The 22,545-nt window shown below is 41.3% G+C and overlaps 1 protein-coding gene across 13 annotated transcripts in view; it reads right to left on the bottom strand.

Moving 5' to 3' along the window:
* Positions 1 to 22,545, bottom strand: part of nrxn2b (neurexin 2b) — a 504,397-nt gene that overhangs the window by 416,123 nt on the left and 65,729 nt on the right. For 11 of the 13 annotated variants that reach the window (XM_058626088.1, XM_058626081.1, XM_058626083.1 and 8 more), the window contains exon 3: positions 3,796 to 3,825. The exons of the other annotated variants lie outside the window; for them this stretch is intronic. In XM_058626088.1, coding sequence (XP_058482071.1) covers positions 3,796 to 3,825 — 30 coding nt within the window. The remainder of the gene's footprint in view (positions 1 to 3,795; positions 3,826 to 22,545) is intronic. 13 annotated transcript variants of the gene reach the window in all.

Here is a 22,545-nt window from a genome sequence, read left to right on the forward strand (position 1 = left end):
AGTATCAATTCTGGTCATTTGCTACCATCACGCATAAAAGCCACAATTTCAAAATTATTTTTAAAATCTACAATCGCCGTAACACATAATAATTCAATCGTTTATCCAATCACTGTGTCCCCGATTTGTCAAAGAACTGAAATAATTGTAATTTCCTGAGGTGATGTTTCATTATGTTTTTGTTTCTTTACTCTGAAGAATAGCTGATGCTATTTCAGTGAGTTGTAGACAGGGCTGTTAGAGTACAGGGGTTTTCAGCGCGGTAAATTAACGGGGCTTTATGCTGACGATAACGCGGTATCTTTTTATCTTTTTACCATTTCTGTGACAGCCTTAGTTGTAGATCCCAGAATTAAATAAATGGCCATATGTTCATCATAAAGTTGCCCTTTCACATACTTTTTCGAGACTTTATGTCTGTCAAAGCCTTTCACCGATAATCAGGATCAAAAAGTTCAATGTATTGTCAGACATAATCTCTTACTTTCCAAGCATGGGAACCAGAGGAAGGTGCCAGCACATTTCTCACAGGCAGGCAGATAGAGATCAGCAGTGACTGAAGCCTGGAGTTTGTCCTTCCTCCAGCTGTGAAGGACAGCCTTGGGTTTAAGAGACCTAACATTGATTTCCTTGGCCTGGTTATGTGATGGCTGAGTCACCAAGTGTCTGACCATTAACATTTACCAAATCCTCCCCCGCCCCCTTAAAAACACGGCTACTCCAACAAGCACAGGTACATGCATGTGCATTTCAGGCAGGGAGAGCTAGAGCGAGAAAGACAGAGACACACACACACACACACACAGACAGAGAGAGAGAGACAATTACAGAAAGGTGATGCTTGGAAAGCTGAGAAGTGCCTAAATCCTCCAGTGAAAATCATCTAATTCGCTAACATGTCACACGTCCTCGCCTTTACCAAATAGGTTTATTGATTTTCCTCTTTCAAGATGTTTTTTTGGCTGTCCACTGGGCACAAACACTGTATTAATTCTGGCTACAGGGTGATCAATATAAATGGCTGGCTAGGCATTGTTTGATGTAACAAGCATTATCAGCAGCTTTACTTTGAACCCTGATAATACAGCATCCAGCCCCCAGGTAAATCACCTTGTACTTTGTTTTGTTTATCTTGCATTACATGATGACGGAAGGGGAAACTAAAGAAAACATGGAAACCTGTGCGTGACTCATTTTTATTTCACATCCAATCAAAACTATAGGTTAGACATCTAGTGAATGCCTATTTGGAGAGATTGTTATTACACGAAAGTATTTGAAAAATAACCCCAATGTTAAGATCTATAGGCATTGTGAAGATGAAGCCGTGTCCGTTATCCCATTCTTCTGTTATGTTTTATTATCTTATCATGTGCCCACTCCGGGATGGACTGTAGACAGATGGCAGTGGGCTGTGGGAGATGTTACAGCAGAGAAGCAGAGTATAGGCTGCATAGATATAGAGGGATTATGGCTGGTAGCAGTGAATATCTGTCGGGGATATAGAACGATATTATGCCTTTATTATGCTGAGCTGCATAAACACAATGAACAGGTAAACATCTAGCTTTGTGAGTACTGGACAAATGGGAAGAGGCACTATTTGTATGGTTGGTCGACCAAAATATCAAAGATATTCCACTGTTACATTGTGATTAAAATCTAAACTCATATTTTCTTTACACTTAAAAGCACAGTGTATATCTAAAGCTATTGCTTTGCATCTGGCAAAGGGAAAAGAAAAAATCTAGGTTTGTATACACTTATCTATAACGGCTAGTATGTCTAATATTAGTGATATATAATGAATGCTGTCATGTTAATGTATGAAGGTTGTGACAAATTACCATGGGGGGAACATTCTGGGAACCAAAAGAACGTTCTATAAAGGTTGTATGAACGTAACGTTAGGGGAACGTTCTGGTAACCTTTCGAGAATGCTCCCTAAATATTGTAAGAAGGTTGTGACAAAGTAATGTTCTGAGAACCAAATGTGCAACCAAAAACTAATCTTGGGGGAACGTTAGGAAAACTTTCCGAGAACCTAGGGCGGAACCTTCATTCCCACAACCAAAAGGTAACGTTCCCAGATTGTTCTGGGAACCAAAAATTGTTAGCTGGGTATGTTTTATCAATCAAATGTTCAGTATAGACGAGAACCGCTTCCAGTGATACTTTTGCATGACGGGCTCCATACAGAGTTAACGGTGGAATTCGCCAAGTTGCGTCCGGCTACGGATGGTGTTGTGAGACGACACAAGGCGGCAGTTTCTTCTCAGCAGACGTTTCCACAAGAGATAGAGTGCATATAGAAACTTGTGTCGTAGACCTCCGAGTGTCCACACACAAAAAAATCTACCTTTCACCCTCCATTATGAGCGGAGTCTGGCCGCTGGCAAGTACACAACATCATCCGGAGAATTGCAACCAATTCTTTTCAACCTTGGCCATCGCGTCGGCGCAATTATTTGCCAAAGTTTAAAAAATATTTCGACTTGAGTGACAGCCGCGGAAACCTCGTCTGTGCACTTACTTTGTATGTAAACCAGTCGCACATCGCCTCTAGGGGCACAATAAACTCCATTAGATCTAATGGAACACCATAAGAACCACAAACTGGGTGTGCATGTGTGCACACTACTCGACAACATTTTGTGTGAAATCATAAAATCATGGGAAATCAACTCAAGAGTAATCAGGGAAACAGAGTTAAAAGGTCTTAGTAAGAAAACATTTGCTGATATTAGAAAGGAAGATCTTAAAGGTCAGAACACTGACAGGCTATTGCACTTGTTTACTTATTTTCTTACTTGTGCTTTCACACTTTTTTTTTTCCCTATAGACAGTCCTCTTTGGGAGGCCAGAGGCAGAGAAAGGTCAGATCATGCGGAGAACATAACTTCATGATAAACAAAATAGTCAAACCGGAGTATTGACTTAACAGAGATATAAGTCAAACGGTCAAAGAGTCAACGTCTGTCAGCTAGAAAGAAGTGTGGTTAGATTCAAACAGCAGTGTTGCAAGATGCATTTGTGTTGTGGTTGCGTACAGTGTCATCAAAAAAAACAACATGCAGTGTTCACAGCAACAACTGCAGACACGTTTTCTCAAAGCAGGAGAATCTAGCACAGATGTTAAGATGAAATCAGAACTTGTTCTTTACGCCTTTTTCAAAAAAAAAAAAAATCTGAATGCCAAACAATGGGAATGTCAGCAGAGTGGTGAAGAGAAACTCTGCACATTCTGCAACACTTTCACCTTGAAGTGTTAGTGAATGGGAGTGTGGACACATTTTGCTTCTTCTTCTTTTGCTTCTGACCAACAAACACATTTCCAATAGAATTAACAGTTTCTTCTTTAAACCCAAGCAGAAGGGATAGCAGAAAAGTGTTACCTTCAGCCCCGGGGTCAGGTCGTCGGGGTCAAAGGTGAAGGTCCAGGACGTGAGCCATAGGACAGGACAAGGGGGTGGGACACATACAGTGGCGAAGGTGACAGAAATGCACAAAGACATGGAGGCAGGAAAGGGGATGAGAAGGAGGAGGTACAGCGAAATTCATGATCGTGGAAGGAGAGGAAGAAGGCGGCAGCGACAGGGGAGGATTTTGCAAAGGGTCAAAAAGGCGAGGGAGAATTTTCGGAGGAAATGGAAGAGTATGGCACCAAGGGGAGGTAAAAAGCAGAGAATAGTGAGGGGAAAGCGGTTGTATCAAGGGGCTGGGGGGCGAAGAGGTTGAGTCAATTCCTCTATAAAAAAAAAACAGAACCAAAATAAAAAAGGAATGAACCCATACCTTGGTCGTTTAACGTCAGGTGCGCCAGACCTTGAAAGGGAAAAAACAGAAAAAAAGAACAGAAAGAGGAAGAAAAGAAGGTCAAAAACGGCACGGGAAGAAAAAAAGCATTGTCACAACGTTGGACTGCAGTTTGTGACAGACATCCTGGGGCAGACTTGGATGTCAGAGTTCAAATCAAAGGTAAAACGAGAAAGAGAGAGGAGTATATACAGAGAGATAGAGAGCGAATAGTAACAGAAAACAAGCAAACACTTCTTGAGTGAGGTGTGGGGGGATTTAGAAAAAAAAGCATTTTCATTTGGCGCAACCCCCGAAGGCTATTGCTCTCACAAATGCTTTTTTTCCTCTGGAGTACTTATGGAACACACAGAGAACTGTTTGGCAGGAAAGGCTTGAACTAGATTCCTCATCTCCTGAACTCACATCATAAAAAAAAGAAAAAAAGAATCTCAGCTCTGCAAGGTTTCATGCAGAGAGAGGGTCAGAGATAAACCTGGAAGAAAAACAAAAAAAACAACAACAACGCTACAGGGTAAAATGCCAAAGATTATCCCCACTCAGATGCAAGGGTGTAGCGTCACAATAGCCACCTACAATTGTTATTTAGCTTAGTGCAGGCTATTGTGCACACATTGTTAAACCTGCGGATCAATAGATGCAAAAGCAACACCATGTCCACAATAAGCACCTTGCTGTTGCGGATGAGCGGCGATGGAATAACATCAATTAACCTCAAAACTTAGGCCACAAAACCAAGCAAAAGACTTTCTCCACACACTCTCATAACCCACACAAAAAGCATCCGCAGCCTCACGACAAACACGCGCGTCACAGTTTTGGGACACAGTTGGAAATATAACCAGAACTAGATCAACAGCAACTCAAAATAGGAAAATATTTAGAAAAGGCTGTCTCCAATATGTCTCCAAAAAAATAAACATTGTTAATGATGATGTGTTACCATGAAATCTCCAATTACACAATATCACAATGCACAAAAACATCTCTCAACAATTAGCACAGTGCATTTAGCCACCATATGTTTTGGCTACTGTACAGAAGACTAAAAATGTCTGGCAGGAGAGATTACGACATAATATTGGTTTAAACAACTGAGCTGACAGTGTCCATGTCCTACAAACATCCAGTAGCATGTCTGGTGGAGGAAAATCTAAAAATGGAAAAATAAAATAAAAAAAAATACGGGTCTGAAGCAGGCTTTCTCCTCAAATAAAACACATGGTCAAAGCAGCAAACTGAATTCAACCCCCGGGGCAACACAGAGTATCAACACCATATCCGTTAGAAGTGAGAAGTCCCGAAAGGTCAAATCTTTTCAAACCAAGCCGTCTTTCCGTGATCAATACCGTGTCAAACACCAACACTCTTGGCGCTACCGGCAACCAGCCCGGCCTAAATAACCCTTAAACGTCGGGAAAGTGCTGTGTTGCAGCGCTGTTGACTTGACTGTACCATTCACCAGCAGGACCAAGAGTCTTACAAAGAGGAAAAAATAGACCTATTTTCCTGTAGAAAAGCTGTTTCAGGAACTCTTTAATCTCAGTAACTGGTGGTTACAATTTATGAATATTCAGCAATGGAATAAACCGAGTTTTTGGATCAGGGGTTGTCTCCACTGAAGGCCTGTGCACTGACATTTAGACACTGGCTAACGTAGCTCTTCGTCTTCCACTGTCGATGCACTCAACACATGTGTGCCGTGGCGAGCAGGCAGGTAAATTACAACGCGGGAAGTACAGAAGCTCAAATCACTCGACACTACAAGATCGTCTTATTGTCCCCGCTCTTAATAACATCTGTGATTTGGGGGCAGAGGAAATGTACAGGCGGAGTGTTTTATTTATCTGGCTGCAGTCAGTTTCCTGCCAGCCCTTTGCAGGGAGTCCAATCATTCTCACTCTGCCTCCCTCTGTTTTTGTTCCCTTACTCATAATCCATTAAGGAGATAAGGCGAGAGCTCCTGCGATGAAACAGAGCGGTGCTGTCACTGCATACCAAATCATTCAAATACCCCCCCCCCCCATCCACATACAGCTCAGGCAGGCAAAAGAGATTCACACAATTTAAGAAGAAGAAAAAAAAAAAACAGGCAAAACAGACAAAGTATGAAGATATACATGGAACAAAAGGAGGAGACAATACAGAGCAGTGGCAGCAAGTTGTCAAATGTCATCTCCACCGCCAGCGGTAACCAGAGAGTCAGAGATTCAGGTGCGCAGGTGGCAAAGAAAAGCCAACAAAATCAATCAAGAGGAGAAATCAATTCCAAGTATTGTATCAGACGGTGAAATGGAAAATTAGAAATGTGTGATTTGATCTTTTCAAGATACAATACTTTTCTTTTCACACAGCATTTCTGGAGAAGCAATAACACACACACACACACACACACGACACTCACAGCCAGTCACACACACATTATGTTTTGATGGCAGAGGCAGATGCTGCTAAATTCCTAACATGTCCACTCTGGATCAGGATGCGACAGCTTTCACTAATAAATGGTTTTTGAGAAAGGGGGGGGAAAAAAAGGGTGGCGTGACTGGAAATGTGAAGCACTGATCACCGCGGAGCATCCTAATAGAAGACACGAGGGAGAGATACAATTTTCTTAACTACCATTCGACAACAACACTGGGACGCTGATCAAATCACCGCCGCGTACATCCCGAGATCGTGACAAAACTTTAGGTCTCCCCATCTCCTTGGTACGTGTGCATTTGATTTCATCCTTAATTCTGCGGCAAGTACAGATGGAAGTACCTAACGGAACCAGCGCTGAGTGGAGAGCAGCTCTGATTGGCTGGCTATGATTGACTGACAGATGGTGCATGGTCATGATTCTGTCATTAGGAGAAGACATCCTCAAGTCTCATTTTCCCCAATCCTGTTCCCTCTGTTTCCCTTCTTTCCTTTCCTGTCCCCCACTTTGTTATTTCTCTCTGCTTCCATGAAACCCCCCCATCGGACCAGCTGCCCGCTGCCTCCTGCTCTCTGCTTCCTCTGCTGCTACATTTTTAAGCTCTTCTTCTCTCAGGTCTGCTGAGCACAAGCAACTATTGTTTGACAAACTACTCATTTCATTCAAATGATCCTTTGTGGCTGAAAATATAAGTTACTGCAGTCCAAGCAATGTTAGCGGTTGCGTCTATGAGTTCATGAACACACGAGGAAAAAAACTGAGAATGGGCGGGCCTTAGGAAGCTGCCTGCCGATTGGCTCAATGGACAGGAAGTAGTCACGGGGCTTGGAGTCGCTGTCCGTCTGGAACTCGTTCCCCAAGTTTTCCCCGTCGACATCCAACAAAATAATTGTAAGTATCCAACGTTTAATAATTTGACAAACTTTAGATACATACATTTACAAGTTCCTTGGCCATTGAGCTGTCGCTCCAAAACTCAGTAGCCAATCAGCAGGCAGCTTCCTAAGGCCCGCCCATGGTCAGAATCACAAACAAAACAAACACGGTGAGGGAGTGCAAACAAAATTCCGATCGTTGCAAACAAAAAGTGTATTTTCAAACAAATAAAATACAATATTTTTGAATGATTAAATTGATATTTTATTTACAATTCGTGTATTTTGATTTTGTGGTTCATTTTTGTTTGTGCTGTTTTGCGTCCATAAGTGTTAATAATAATAATTTTGTAAAATGTAGGGGTGAAACTGCAACAATACTGATACTCGTTTATACTCACCCCTCCCTTACACTCAAGTGGAAGACGACGGTCTCCATACAGCAAAGTATATGTCTAAAGTAGGCTTACTTTAAGGCCACGGAAACCAAACTGTTTTATTTTAAAGCAATTATACTGTTACACAAAACATTTACACACTACACACAACCGCACTATAAAATGAAGATTGATTTGTAGATGTAATTAGTTTTGTGACATCCTATTATTGTATCGTGCAGATGTTTTCTGAATGACCTTGTACGAAATGAACCTGACGTCACTTTCGCTCCGATACCCGCGGATTACAACGGGTCCTCGCCACCGTGCAAACACAAACAGATGTCCTCGGTCTCAGGACAGCCGCGGCAGCAACCAACGCACAACCAGAGGGGACAGAGAAAAATGGGTCTCATCATCATTATCCCGTTCTCCCCCTCCCACATTTCCTTTCCTCTCTCTCTCTCTCTCTCTCTCTCTCTCTCTCTCTCTCTCTCTTCCTCCGTCCCCTCGTTCATCAGACGGACACAGAGACAAACTCGCAGGGATGTGGTTGCTTTTCAAATCCCTTATGGCGCTGGGACGGCATGTTAAATAGCATCGCCCTCCAAGGACTCTCACGAGCATATGGCCGCCGCACATTTCCGTGCCTCACAGACACAAAAAGGCCTCTTCTTCGCTCGATGATTCACGCACAACAGGAGTCACACGACGTACTTTTTTTTTTTCCATAACACTAACCTTTGATGACTTTATGTGGAAGCAAGCAAGAACTATCTTAGTGTATAAAAGCCATGAAGTATAAAATAGGAACAATAAATGGTTTTATGTGCAGCTCATTGCTTGATGCACCCTTGGCACGCGATATAAAACCGCATCCTATCCAAAATGTTTGACGTAATCGCAAATCACCGGCTTTTACTGGACTTTGGCACGGATAAAGTTTAATAGAGAAATCATCGCGGCAGGTCTCCCATCGCCTCAAAGTGGTGGCATGGCCCTTGATGGCCCTGAAACAAACCAGGGCAATTTGTAAAAACATCTGCTTAAAGGACGAGACAAACGGTTCTGAGTGAATGTGAATAATTTCCATGTCAGTAGCCGGATCTACAGTATAATGCATAATGTCTCCGCACGGCTTATGCAATATAAAAACTGGGGCTTTAATAATTCACAGTGGATTTCTATTGAGAGAAAGATAGAGAGAAGGGTGCAGGGGCCAAGAAAACGTCTCCACTCAATGCACAGCGCTATAGATTGATGTCAAAGGTTTCCACGTCTTTCAGCGCTTTGTATTATTAACACAGAACTTCCCCACGTTTCATAAAGAAGAAATGTGTTCGATTCACTTTAATAACTCGTAAAAATGGACCCAATGAGTCCACCGTGGCTTACTGACAGTGCAAAGATTGCAGCTCACTGAGATTTTAATAAAGGATAAAAAACTTACAGGGAACATATTCGGCCTGCGAGGTAATATGTTTTACATGCTGTATATTCTTAAAAAAAATGTCTGCCTGCTGCTCTGCTGAACATTAGCGTGTCTTACTAAGCTTTTCAGAGAGGAAGACCGTTAAAGGTACGGAAGTGTGAAACAAAAAAACAGCATTATTCTGAGATTGAAGTCAGAATTCAGACTTTTCTCTCAAAAGTCAGAAAAAAAGTCTTAATTCTGTGAGAAAAATCTGACCTCTTTCTCAGAATTCTGACTTTTTTTTCACCTTAATCTCAGAATTCTGACTTTTTTTTCACCTTAATCTCAGAATTCTGACTTTTTTTCTGATTTTAATCTCAGAATTCATGCTGTTTTGTTTATTCATTTATTTACATGTGGCCCCAATACTTTTCCATATAAGGACATCCTAAGATGAACCCTGTCTGCATTGACCCTAAATTGGCCCTATAATGTTCAAAAGGTAAAGCTTCTGTCAGTAAACTTGGCCACAGTGGTGTCTTCCGTTTAGCACAAATTATACGTCGTAGAAAAGCAAAGATGAATGTATCACGCATAGGATTATAACTTAATGTGTAAGATTATATGTGGGTTTACTGCGTGATATTTTATAAGAAGAAAAGGCTCAAAAGCTTGGCTCTAAGCAGGCAATAACCACCATGCAGGCAGTCAAGCAAACGTGAACCCATGATCACGTGTGAATTCAAACAACTGACTCACAGAAGGAGAATGAAACTGCGGCGACGTCCTGACCCGCGGCCCACGACGCGCCGCGCCTCACGCCAAATGAAAGCCACAAAACGAAACACAACAAACAAAATTCAGTGGGTTACTGGAGCAAGGCCCATTTATACTCCCATTTTCCTCCGCTTTACATGCGTCCCAAAATGTCACCACCCTACACGCCTCTTTTTTATTGGTGTGGATGTTACGTCATGAACATAATGGACGGATTTCTTTATGTGAACCCAATACATACATTTTCCTACATCCACTGCCTCTCTGTATGCTAATGAGGACAATGACCAATGGAAATGAGCAGACAATATGCTAATATGTAGAATTATATTATATAATGTCATTTTAAGTTTGCTTCTTAAAATATACTCTTGGGTACAGGTTTACATCTTTACTTGGTGCATTTATTTCTGGCCAAATGTCACAGGTTTTCAAGGTATCTGAATAAAAAAGTGTTGTTTTTTTTTATTTTAACACCAATTTACAATTCTCTTCTCTTTCTGAGTGTGTGTGTGTGTGTATTTGATTTCCTTGGAAATACCACAGGGAACTGTTGACCCCAGGCGAGGCACTTAAGCTGAGTGAGTGAAGCATTAAATCTTTATGGTCACTTTCCGCTTTACACAGCGGCAACAGCCATCATCTGTCAGCAGCGATACACTAAGTTGTTTGGAGGCCTGTCAAATGACGTGATTTACTATTCAAAGTCACAATTACAGGGCCGGCACTATAATTAAGGCAGCATGTGCCAACATTTGCAAACAGAATACTCTGTACTGCGATGTTGTCAAACACTCCTGTTTGCACCTAGTTTGGCTCCGACTTTGGCGTTCCGGAATTAATGAAGGCACTGTCCTAACATAATAATGCAAAATTAAAAAAACGTGAAGATTTCACATTTTTTTAAATGTATGCAGCGTGGCACATACAGCAAACACTCCTGGCTTGATAGCTGTCTATTCCGTACGCGGGGACGTTATAGTTAAGTCTCACAGCACAAAATCACTCACGTCAAGATGATCCGATGCCCCACAACTCCTAATTAACGACATAATGCCAAGTGAATTACTGTGCTCACACATTTTTGGTCAGGAAAAACACATTTAATATGTCATGGGAAGTGTCTGGGAAAATAAATCAGTGTGTCTCGGAGATCGGCTGCTTCGTCTTCATTAAACAGTTCATAAATAAATCGGGGGCCTCCGTATGTCGACGGCAGGAACTTGAACTCATTTAATGCTTTAGCCAATGAAGCTAACGCGCTGATAATTTCTTCACTGGCGCTAATTTACCCAAGACAGACTAAAGACGCTGAGAGGAGCCGCGGTGTTTTTTGCAACAGTCCCACTGCATTCACTTCAAAGCAGCTGCGAGTCTGATGTCGAACAGCAAATGTAGCATGCTCATGCCGTCTGGTACGTCTCCAAAAAATGAAAGTGTCACGGTCTTCTCTCTATACTTTCATGAGCCCTGCCTTGACTGGACGACACAAGCTGTCCTTGGCACTGGTGTCCACTCATATGTGCCATGGTTTACTGTCTGTTTTGCCTCTAAAAAGGGAACGTCGTTCACTAAATGGACATTATGTTCGATTAAAGACCTGAAAACTATTGATTGCACTATAGTTAACCCCTCGGGAAAGTGTTTACTGACGTTGTAAATCATGTAAGAAGAGTATGCTCATTTTACAATAGACCTCTCTTTAAATGGAGGTCCAGTAGAGTCACCCCCGGTGGCTAAACCCTACTTCTGGAAGGCTACGTCCTTCTTCACACTGCTTCCTTTTCATTTAGGGGGTTCCTACAGCGATCTGGTGTCCCGCCCCCCCAAAGTATCCATCTGTCCTTGCCTCTCCTTGTCCTCTGCCAGTGCCACAGATGCACCCCGGTTCATCCACCCTCTTTCCACAGCCAGTCTCACAGAATGAATGCCTCTGATTGCCACTTCTGGACTCTACTCATTAGGAAAGCTAAAAAAGGAGGAGAGTGGGCAACTAAATGTGTGCAATCCTTCAAGTTGTTTTTTTTTTTTTTATCTTTCCCAGAATGCCAGAAGCCGTGATTGCACCAGATGTGATTGAGAGACCTTTCAGCATTGATGGGCGGACGGAAGTCAGCCTTCAAGTGTATGATTACCACATTGCGACCACAACTCTTTGTTATGTAGAAAACCTCCAGTGCACCTCCGGCCGCGCGCACACTCACACAGCATTTCCCACAGCTACTTCAAAGCTATACAACAGCGACATCCATCTTCTACTGCTTTATCCTCCACATGAGGGTCGCGGGGTTAAAAAACTGCATGTTTTCGGATTTTTGGGGAGGAAACCGGAGAACCCGAGAACATTCAAACTTAGCAAGAGTGCTAACCACGAGACCAACGAAAACAGGGGGAAAAAAAGACTTCTGCTTTGCCATCACAGTCACAGCCATTGCACAAGTACAGTTATAAGCCACGTCCGTGAGTAAAACAACAACAGAACCTCGCAGTCCTCCGAGCCATGGAAGCTCAAGTCAGAGACAAAGTAATCTAAAGGGACATTAGTGCAAAATAGCACCTTGCCTTGAGCGTTTTTTTGCTTGTTTAATGTTTCACTTTGACAATTTCCTGCCTTCAGCCGGTGTTTAGGAACACATATTCCTTTTACTCTCCATTAACAGCACGGCAGTGAACTGTGGTTTCCTGTTCAGTGAAAGAACAAAAAAAACAAAACAAGAGAGAAAAAAGAAAATCTCAATGACTTTACTTGAAATGTGGTTCCCCGTGAAGTTTGCAGAGGGTGACTTCCTGTTTTGTGTCAGGGGGTGGGTCTCAGCAGGTAACAACAAAAACATCCCATAATGGAAAATTAATGTCTTCCAACTGAGATGAGGCACTAATTTCATTTAGCTCATTGGGTCGGGTAAACACCATTAAGACTAAGGAATCCGCAGTGCTTCTAGAAGTTCATTCATTTGAGTGAGTTGGGTAATTATGGCTAAATTAATGGAAATTGTGTTGCAAATGTATTAATTATTTACGTGTCTATTTTCTGAGGCTGGAATTCTCTTTGTGGAGAACAATGAAACGATTTAACCGACTCTGGAAAGTCCCAACTGGAGTATCACACTTTCTCAAAACAGCATAATTGTGCTTCTTTGTTGCAAAATGATGGATTAAATAGTTCTGAAGAGGTTGCTCAGAAATGAGTTCTCATGAAAAACATTATTTTTCCCAGAACTGGCTTAAACAGATCCCACTGCACAACAATACTCAAGTGTGACTACAATTTCACTGTGGTAATTCAATTTGTGGCTTCGCTACATGGAAAATTTAAAATGTCAAACAGGAAGTGGAGACAAGCGTCGAAAGAAGTGATCGCAGTTTCCTGAGAAGTTGCAATAGCAATAGTGCAGCTACATTAAGGTAACAATTAAACCAAAGTAGACTTTTGAGCAAAGGTAACTGAGCAAAAAGCTCCGCTGCTCGCTTCTGATCTCGCCAAACTCCAATTAGGCAAATGAACAAATACCGGCGAGAGAGAGCAGTCCTCTGCATATTCAAACAAAACGACTCCTGAGTTTGAGGAGGCAGACGCCGGTAAAGAAAGAGAAGAGAAAGGAGGAGAGAGAGAGAGAGAGAGAGAGAGCGAGAGAGAGCTGATCACAAGAAAATTAAACGGCACTGAACCTTGTAAACAAATATTTCAACAATGTTAAACACAGTATAGGAGACGTCTGGTGCCGGTGTGCTGTGAAATAACCCAGCTTTGTTTGAAATTGGGTTTCACGAATGACAGCTACCAAGGAAAGCTATAAAGACACACACACACACACACACACACACACACACAAAATGCTTTGCTATGCGTTTTTCTGAAGGACCATCAATCATGAAAACTATGATTTCTTTTAATTGTTTTAAATATAAAGGATGACATGGAAAATGCCACCGTCCTACCAGCCAGCACATACACTTCAGGTCTGTCGTTGACTTTTGCCCATTTCTCTTGAACAATGTGTTGTGTTCCACCTTGAAGTGTCAGGTGAATTTCCCTGAAATGTATGAGCTACTGTATTCAAACCAACATGACGGTGCTCGGGGAATAGGTGTCTCCCTTCAACATCCTGAGTTTTGTTTCCCTTGAAAGTCCCTCATCACTTTACAAGACCGCATGTGGACAAATGCGAGATATGCTGCAGCCTGACACTTGTTGGCATGGCAACTGGCTCCGGTGTCTGCCGTGCCCGCGTTTGACAGCCATACTGGTGCACTCACATATCCTCACACCTCCACATTCCTATGCTCTGTGTTTGCCCTCCATCAATCCAATCTATCGATACCATTATTTCTATACATTATGTTCATTGCCCCCGTTGTTATTTGGCCTCCACAGCTTGAGACTCACCTATATGCGTCATCCGAAGTGTCTCTTTCAGGAAGCAGGCAATTAAGCTTTGTTATTGTGCATCTTATTACATTATCCACTCAAACACATCATGCTTAATCTGTAAAGTCATGGGGGAGTTTCCCACCAAGGTAAACTCAGCGGGGACTGCAGGTATGGCACGATGAATTAAATCTGCAGCGAAAATTGCGTTCTGGGACTAAATACTTGTTCATATCGTCAGACATTCTGTATCCCATTAACTCCAGGAAGCTGTGTCAGTATTGTTCGACTGTACACATTTTGCCAGCACACATAATGTGAGTGCAGACAAGTGAAGTAAACACAAAGCGAGCCATTTATTTACATTTACCGCACTGCTATCATCTACAACTAGGCTATTAAAAAATGAAACCCAGGGGAACTGAGCGTATATTTATCTATTCAGAGTGTATTAAACGCACGTCGGTGAATCGACGTATGCAAAATCACCTTCATCGTATCAATTTCTCCGGCGGCTGGGCCATCAAAAATAACAAGAGCGGGGGAAAAATGGAGCAGCCTGTTACCCCGAGGAGATCTCTGGAGACGGCCACAAAGCCTCGGGTGCGAGGAGTCCACGCTATCTCACAGCCGCACCTGATCTGTGCACGCACACAAAGGTGACGTTTTCGCTCATGCCCTTGAGACTTTATTCATGCGTGTGTGACAAATACTGTAATAATAAAAAAAAAAATGACCATGACAACCAACACCGCCACTCCATTCACATCCTGACGACCACACAGTGTAGGGATTGCTAAATCAGACTGGGCTGTTATAGGAGGCTCCGCTGATCCCATCTGTCACAACTTCATCCGTAGATCCACCATGCTGCTTTCTAGCCCCATGACAGCTCTTTAAGAAAACCACTCAATCTGTTCTCTTGGCTATTTCTTGCATTATTTGCATTTATTCTCTTAGCAAAAGCGTCGAGGTGTGCAGAGACCCCTGCCGGCTGCTCCACAGGAAGCCATGTTTTGGTTTTTTTTGTTTTTTTTCACTCCCCGAAACCTCCCTAATCTGTGATCCCACCCTCTCCCTGCACCTGCACCGCCACTCACTCACTCACTCACTCACTACCTCCACATCCACAGAGGTGTCTGGAGGTAGATCAGTCGAGCTTGGAGCTGTCTGAGTCACAAGCTATTTGGCACTCGATGCCCTTATCCCTTCCGTGGCAGCAGTGTGGCTACAGCTGAATACCAGTCACAGCTGGATCAGCTCATCCCCAGGGAACTGGATTAGTAGCCGAGAACGCTCACGAGAGAGGGAGTGAGAATGAGTGAGAGAGACCCCTAAATAAGGCTCTTTTGTACCGCACTGTGTGAAGTAGCAGGGGGTCATTACTTGGTCACCAGTTTACAAGTTAAAGAGGGCAGATGAAATACTTAAAGAGGAGGCTGCTTCAATTGCATTGCTCACCGCACTTGTTAAGCTTGTACTGGATAATTAGCCCGGCTTTGAAACACAATTTTTGACCTTCTCCTATAAATCAAAGCCCATGCTCTCCTGGTTATATACATATCATTTGTACCATTATCACTTAGCATGAACTGTGAGTCACTGTGCATTAAGTGCCTCAAATAGATGGAAGAACGGCGGAAACAGATTTGTCAGCGTTGCAGCATCTGTGTTTTGATATACAGGGTCTGTGCAGTGCTCTGTGAAAACATCCAATCCAGTGACTGGTTAGAAAAGAACATATCATGAAACTCAGGAAAAGAGGAAAAAAAATAGAACCTTCCTCAGGATTATTGTACTCTAATCCATGATACTCTATGAATGCTAATGCACCAGCTCAAGATACAAAGAACCTAAATCCCCCGTGTGCCTCAACTGCTCTCACTTACTCATTAGAACTTTTATTTTATTATTATGTGCCACTTTATAAAGACGTATTCTGGTGATCCACAAGAGTGATAAAATGACTGTAGCATGTATTAAATAGCCAGCACATGTACACTGCTGTGTCACGACAATCGGAAGACTCCTACTATGTATTTTACAGCAGGGATGAGGCTGACATTACTTGTCTGGATTATCTTATCTCTTAAGTATACACAAACAAACACAGATGAACTAAAATGGTTGTTTCAATAAAAATACCCAACATTACCTATATTACCAAAAAGAAAACTCTCCCTCTACGTCTGCTGGTCCAAGACAGAATAATCAATATTTTATTTCATGATAACATTATACTTCAAAGTAACTGCTTCAAAATTAGGATTATGCATACTGTGTGATCATCACATTTAAAGATTATATCACATTTCATGTCAGAAACAAATCCAAACAAGACAAGATTACGCAACTAAAAACATACAGCTAAGATTCAGCTTTGATATCTATAAGTATAAGAGTATAAGTGCCACATGTAACAAAAAAAATAAATAAAACAGCATGAATTTTGAGATTTAAATCAGAATTCTAAATTTGATCTCAGAATTTTGAGAAAAAAATCTGAATTCTGAGATTAAAGAAAGTCAGGATTCTGCGATTAAAGTCTCAGAGAATACTGATTTGTAATCTCAAAATTCTGACTTTAATCTGAGAATTTTGAGGGGAAAAAAAGTCAGAATTCTAAGATTAGTCAGAATTCTGAGATTAAAGTCAGAATCCTTGAATTGTTGTAATACTATTCCGTAGATTTCCTCATTCACTGTACGACTGCAGTTTGTGAAAGTGGGTTAAATGTCTCATACGCAGGTTGTGATTACAAGCATAGATATACAGTACACTATAAATAACAATCAACTGTGTTTAATTAAAAAGCATAAATTGGATCCACACTATTAATTTCCAAACAACACAAAATGGAGCCACTGTCTTTCGCGTAGTAAGCCCATATTTCAGTGATTCAAATGAATCAATTTCCATAAAGGCTTTTGTAATTAAAAATAATTGCTTGGCTAAAGAAGGCACCTGAATCTGCGATAAAGACAGATACCAGCTGTAGTGAAATGGATTTGCTTAGCGGGAAAAAGTCAGGCAGCAAAATCAATAACTGTTTCTGAGTATTTCATCAGTGTTAGTAACAAAAGTATATAATTAGAGAGGTCTCAGAAATACCAAAATCAATCAAAAGGTGTTTTTTTTCTGTCTGCCTGTATAAGTGACAATTGAATATTTTTGAATGTGTGTTGTTTTAGTTAACCCATTAATGGCCTAACAGGGGAATTCTACAACTTGCTTCAACTAAGCTTGATTTTTTTTTTTAATTGGTAAAAGCTGGAATAAAATCTTTCTGTGATGGACTAGGGTAAGATTTAATAATAAGAATTCAACATTAAAGGGTTTTAAAATGCTATTTTAATGAGAAATCTTTAATAAATGTAGCTTGATGTGGTTTAAAGGTATTTCTGTTCCATTTGTTTTAAAGAAATTGTCATGTGTCTATCAATTGGGACACAATGAATACATTCATGTTATAATGTGTGGTCACATGTATTAACAGTTTACTATGTCTTGTATAAGGCCACTTTTTTTTACTTAAGTAAAAGTCTTAAAGTGAATTACATTTACAAGTATCAAAAGTCATGTTCTGATATAAATCACACTTAAGTTTTAGAAGTAAGAGTATTAAAAAAAAGTGTGTTGTCTTACAACGGAAAGGTTGTGAGTTCAATTCCTGGCTCTGCCAGTCTTTGTGTCCTTGAGCAAGACACTTAACCCCATGTTGCAGTGTGTGAATGGTTCATCAAGACTAGAAAAGCTCTATATAAACACAGACCATTACCAACTCTTCTTCTTCTGATTTTATTTGGTAGATCTGAGACAGTTGCTAGTAATACAAATAAGAAAGTAAAGTACAGTTATGTGAATATTAAAGTATCTGTTACATTTCAACACTGCCAATTTATTTAGTATAGGAATAGAACAGTGGAGATATTGCCATCTAAAGTTTGCCAAGAAACTGCCACCATTCTTTTTCAATCACCTTCCAGGTTGGCCTGTGTTCACCTTACCCTTCATGCACCTACAGTATCTGTCAGCCCCCTTTGCATTTAGTGATAATCGAGGGTGCTAGGGGAGGAGGCGGAAGAGTGATCAGAGTCATCTCCACTTCATTTCAGTGATCAACGCAGCATCCTGGAGTTCCAACAAAAAAAAGATCTGGGTATTCGGCACTTCTGAACGGGCGCCATCTGCCACTGCCATCCTCGAGGCAGGGTGCCAAGCTGGGGGCTTGGCCCTACGCTGGTGCAGCAGAATATAAGTGCATACAGTATGTGAGTGAGTGCATCGCCCTGACTTACTGTGCACGGTTATACATATTAATGGGCATCTGTGGTTTAATGGGGCCACAGTCGTGCGAGTGTTCTAAGGCTACAAATTAACTGCCCCCGTGGTTAAGTGGACTGCATGAGGGTACTCCGCCACGTTAAGACTCCAAACCCTGGGGGAGGGTACATTTTCACTTAAAAGGGAAATATGGATAGTGTGAGGGGAGAAGTTAACTGCGGGTTCATGAGTTGGTCAGTGCAGGACAAGGAAGATCAGTCGGTCAGTTGAAATGTCTCAACTGACCGAGAAAATTTAATTTTTATTAGTTCTTAGTGTTAGTTTTAGTTGTTTTTGTAATATGGAGACGCAATAAGGTCATACTAATCACAAGAAATTAGCCTGAAGTGCAAAATGTGCATAATACTGAGGTTGGATGCTAAAGTTAGTGTAGCAGGTAAAAAAAAATCAAATAGCCAACAGACTAAAGACACACATGCACATCACATACTAATAAATGACCCTCATCAGACACATCTACTAACTACATAACAAATGTTACGTCGCACATTGTTAACAAAAACAAATAGAAAATCAATTTACAAAGCACATTTTTCCCTGTAATTTTAGTTAGTTTTAGTTAGTTTTGTAAACACACAATTCAGTTTCAGTTCGTTATCTTTTTTTTTTAAACTGTAGTTTTTATTTTTATTTCAGTGTTCAACTCCAATAATCTTAGTTGTAACGAGCATTATCATAAACATGTCAATTATACCTTGCCTACAAACTACTGTTGAAGCAATAATTAGCGTATACTGTTAAACTGCCAGCTGTTTATAAAGTCCTTAATGATGATTGTGAGTGCTGAGATGAGCTGTGATAACGTACATAAATAACATATGAGCACTTCACTCACTTCACTACTTATAACAGTAATATTTGTATGGGGATATTACTACTGCAATGATGTATTCAGTATTTATTCCGCACTGCAGCCAAAATCAACATGTATCCACGGAAATGTCTCTAAGACTAAATAGGAGTTAGACATTTGAGAGAAAATACCGTTTTAATATAAGTTCTTTAAGATAACATTAACTTTAATCACCTTTAATATTTCACAAAGCACTAGGTTTTGTTTTAAGGGGCCTTAGGTATGGCACATTTGGCACAGAAAAATGGTGCAATAAAAACCATGACAGCAAATCTTTATCTAAAAATTAATTGTTGAGTAAAGCCAATAAAATAATTAAGGTGGGGAGTGATAAAACAGACAGCACAATACTAACGGTGGAAAAGCAGTGGACTGCAATTATAACAGGAAACAGTAAAAGGAGATAATGATGCGTCGTACAATAATACAAATGTACACCTTTGACTGTTTGTCTCAGTGTTGACATAACAAATACAAAACAGGCCATGGAATAAGTGGAGGCATTTTCAATCAGTGTTACCTTCAAAAGTGCAATTTTGACCCTTATTTACACACGCTGATGAAGAAGCTTTTTTCATCCCCGGGAAAATAAAAAATAAAAATCTGGATTAAATTATTCATAATTGCTTTGTTGTGTGTGTGTGTGTGTGTGTGTGTGTGTGTGTGTGTGTGCTTTAGACACCTGAAGGGCTCCGTCGGCCCAGATAGCTGTTAGCCGTCTTAATAAATGTCAGAAAATAAAAGGGTTTCAGCACAGGAAAATTACCCTATTTTATTGTTTTTAATAGAAATGTTTAACAAAAAACAAAAAAAAGACCCAATGAGTCAGCGTTTCAAACTCATTTGAGAGTTTAATATCATTTGAGAAACGAGTGATGGGTTCGGGGCACAAGTTTTGAACTTCATGTGACGAGAGATGGGAAAAAATATAGAAATCTAAAACTACCATCGACTTCCATGGAGAGGATCAACATTATATTTTTAAACACGGACCTCAGCTGCTCATTAACACCCAAAATGGTGACTCATTTATTTGTGCAATGATTTGTGCGAGCGACACCGACTCGTTTGTTTCATTAAAGCTGTGATAACTTGGGAAATAATTAAGCGCAGATGTTGACGTTTCGCTGCACACACACGTGAACGCTTGTGTCTCCACTTCGGAGTTAGTTCGACATTAATATGGCTCTGACTGACACAACGAGCCTGTGCTAAAAAGTTTGCTGAAAAACAAAAATCTGAGTGGAATAAATGCACGTTATGGAGGGACAATGTTTCCACACGGCTCAGTAACCTCAGCGATGACTCAATTCTGGTCAGGGAAATAAAGATTTGGGGTTAGAAACAGTAGCGGAATCTATCTTTTTTGCTTTATGCAGATTCTCTCAAATGAACCAAACATCCATTTACTGCACCGTTGCACTGTGTGTATAGTTGTGTTACACAAAAGCACCTTCTGTTACCGTAACTTCTAGACCGCTTGATATCTAGAAAATTCAAAGACTATGGACTGGCGATCTGTCCAGGGTGTGAGCGCGCCTTTCGCCCTATGTCAGCTGAGATTGGTACAGCACCCCACGTGACCCTCATGTGGAGGATGAAAGCGGTTAAAGACGGATGGATGGATGGATGGATACCGGAGAGCAGAGAAATAGAGCTTTGCGCCCATATACTGCCCCTCAGGACTTACGTGGAACGACCGTCCAATCACAGACAAGCAAGCACCAGTTTCTCAGCACCGTAATTCCTAAACGGTTGAATAACTGCCAGATATCGAAAGTGAAAGTTATCTCCGAAAAAGGGGGCAGAAACATTTTCTACAGCCATAAAATCAAAATAAATCCAGGCGGCTGATTGTCATGATGGTCATAAGAGGGCTTAAGTAACATTTTGCTCTTCAGTAAAATACACATTCATTTTGAGGTCATAGGCAAGATCGATGGTAAAAAACATGATCGCAAATGACTGTGCTTGATCCACAGGTTGTCAAATTGCTAGTATTTTTTGGGGGGGAACACACGCACAACACTTTCTGTCCTGTGTTCCTCAGAATTAGTCAAGGCCCAACAAAGGTGCAGAAGTATGGCTCAGATTGGTTATTATAGTTATTATTATTATATAAGTATTGATCAGTCACACCAAATGAAATGTCTGTTAAACAAACAAAAACAAAATTTTTTCGGTAAATACGAAGCAGTAATGTGAAGCAAAGCTCTCACACACATGTATGCGTTTTAAGTGACCCGTTAACCTGTGGCTCTATCATAAAATGGATAGCTTATTGTTATGTCACACCATCTCCTGCTCTCCTCTGAGCCACTGCAGGGTGACATTGCATCTACTAATCAAGAGCGACACGTGAAACCTTTCACGCAGCTCAATCTCTCTTCAGTTCATTCCTTTCTCAGTCCGGCAATATGCAGGCAAAGTTGTACGGGACCCAATTTTTAACATCACTTATAACTGCTAACCACAACGGGAGCAAAAATAAATAAATATAAAAAATAAAAAAATTAAATGTCCTCAAGGTCTGCTGCAGTGTGTGCACGTGTACATAAAAAACTACAAAACATCTAAAGAATGATACCAGAGAACTCAAGGTTTTTCTGCCCCTTTTTTTCAAAGCATGGACAATATGCATGTGTGTGGGCATACATGCGTGTGTGTCTGTGTGTGTGTGTGTGTGTGTGTGTGTGTGTGTGTGTGTGTGTGTGTGTGTGTGCAGCCTCCTCTTATCTCCTTCTACCAGACCGCTCTGCTGACATACACTCCAAAGAGCCCATAGTTGTCATTCATGGCATCACGCAGCACCAAAAAATGTCACCATGAGGGGAGGGGGAGGAGGAGGAGGAGGAGGAGGGGGAGGGGGGGAGAAAAACAAAAAGAGGGGAATTCACACTGTGAAAGTGGCATGCTGTGTGGGGTTTGAAGCCCAATGAACAACTCATTACCTTCGCGGGGTTGCGTTATCGCTTGTGTTGTACCTCGTCCCTCCTGCGGTAACACACACACACACACACACAGTGGCACACGCTGTGCTTTTAGGCCAATGCGGCACATGTCTTAGCACCTAACACATTAAAAAGTTAGTTTGAATGTGTAGAGACAGGGAAGTATGAGTATATTTACTGTAGGTCTGAGTGTGAAAGTGGATGGTTTTTTGTCTCTGTGTGTCCCATGTCAGCTGGGATTGACACTGGGCATCACCCCGTGACCCCCGTGTGGAGGATAAAACGGTAGAGGATGGATGGATGGATGGCTGGATGATGAACATCTGCTCAAACTGAGTAGTGAC

Source organism: Solea solea, chromosome 3 (genome assembly GCF_958295425.1).
Source record: "Solea solea chromosome 3, fSolSol10.1, whole genome shotgun sequence".
Classification (NCBI taxonomy): Eukaryota; Metazoa; Chordata; class Actinopteri; order Pleuronectiformes; family Soleidae; genus Solea; species Solea solea.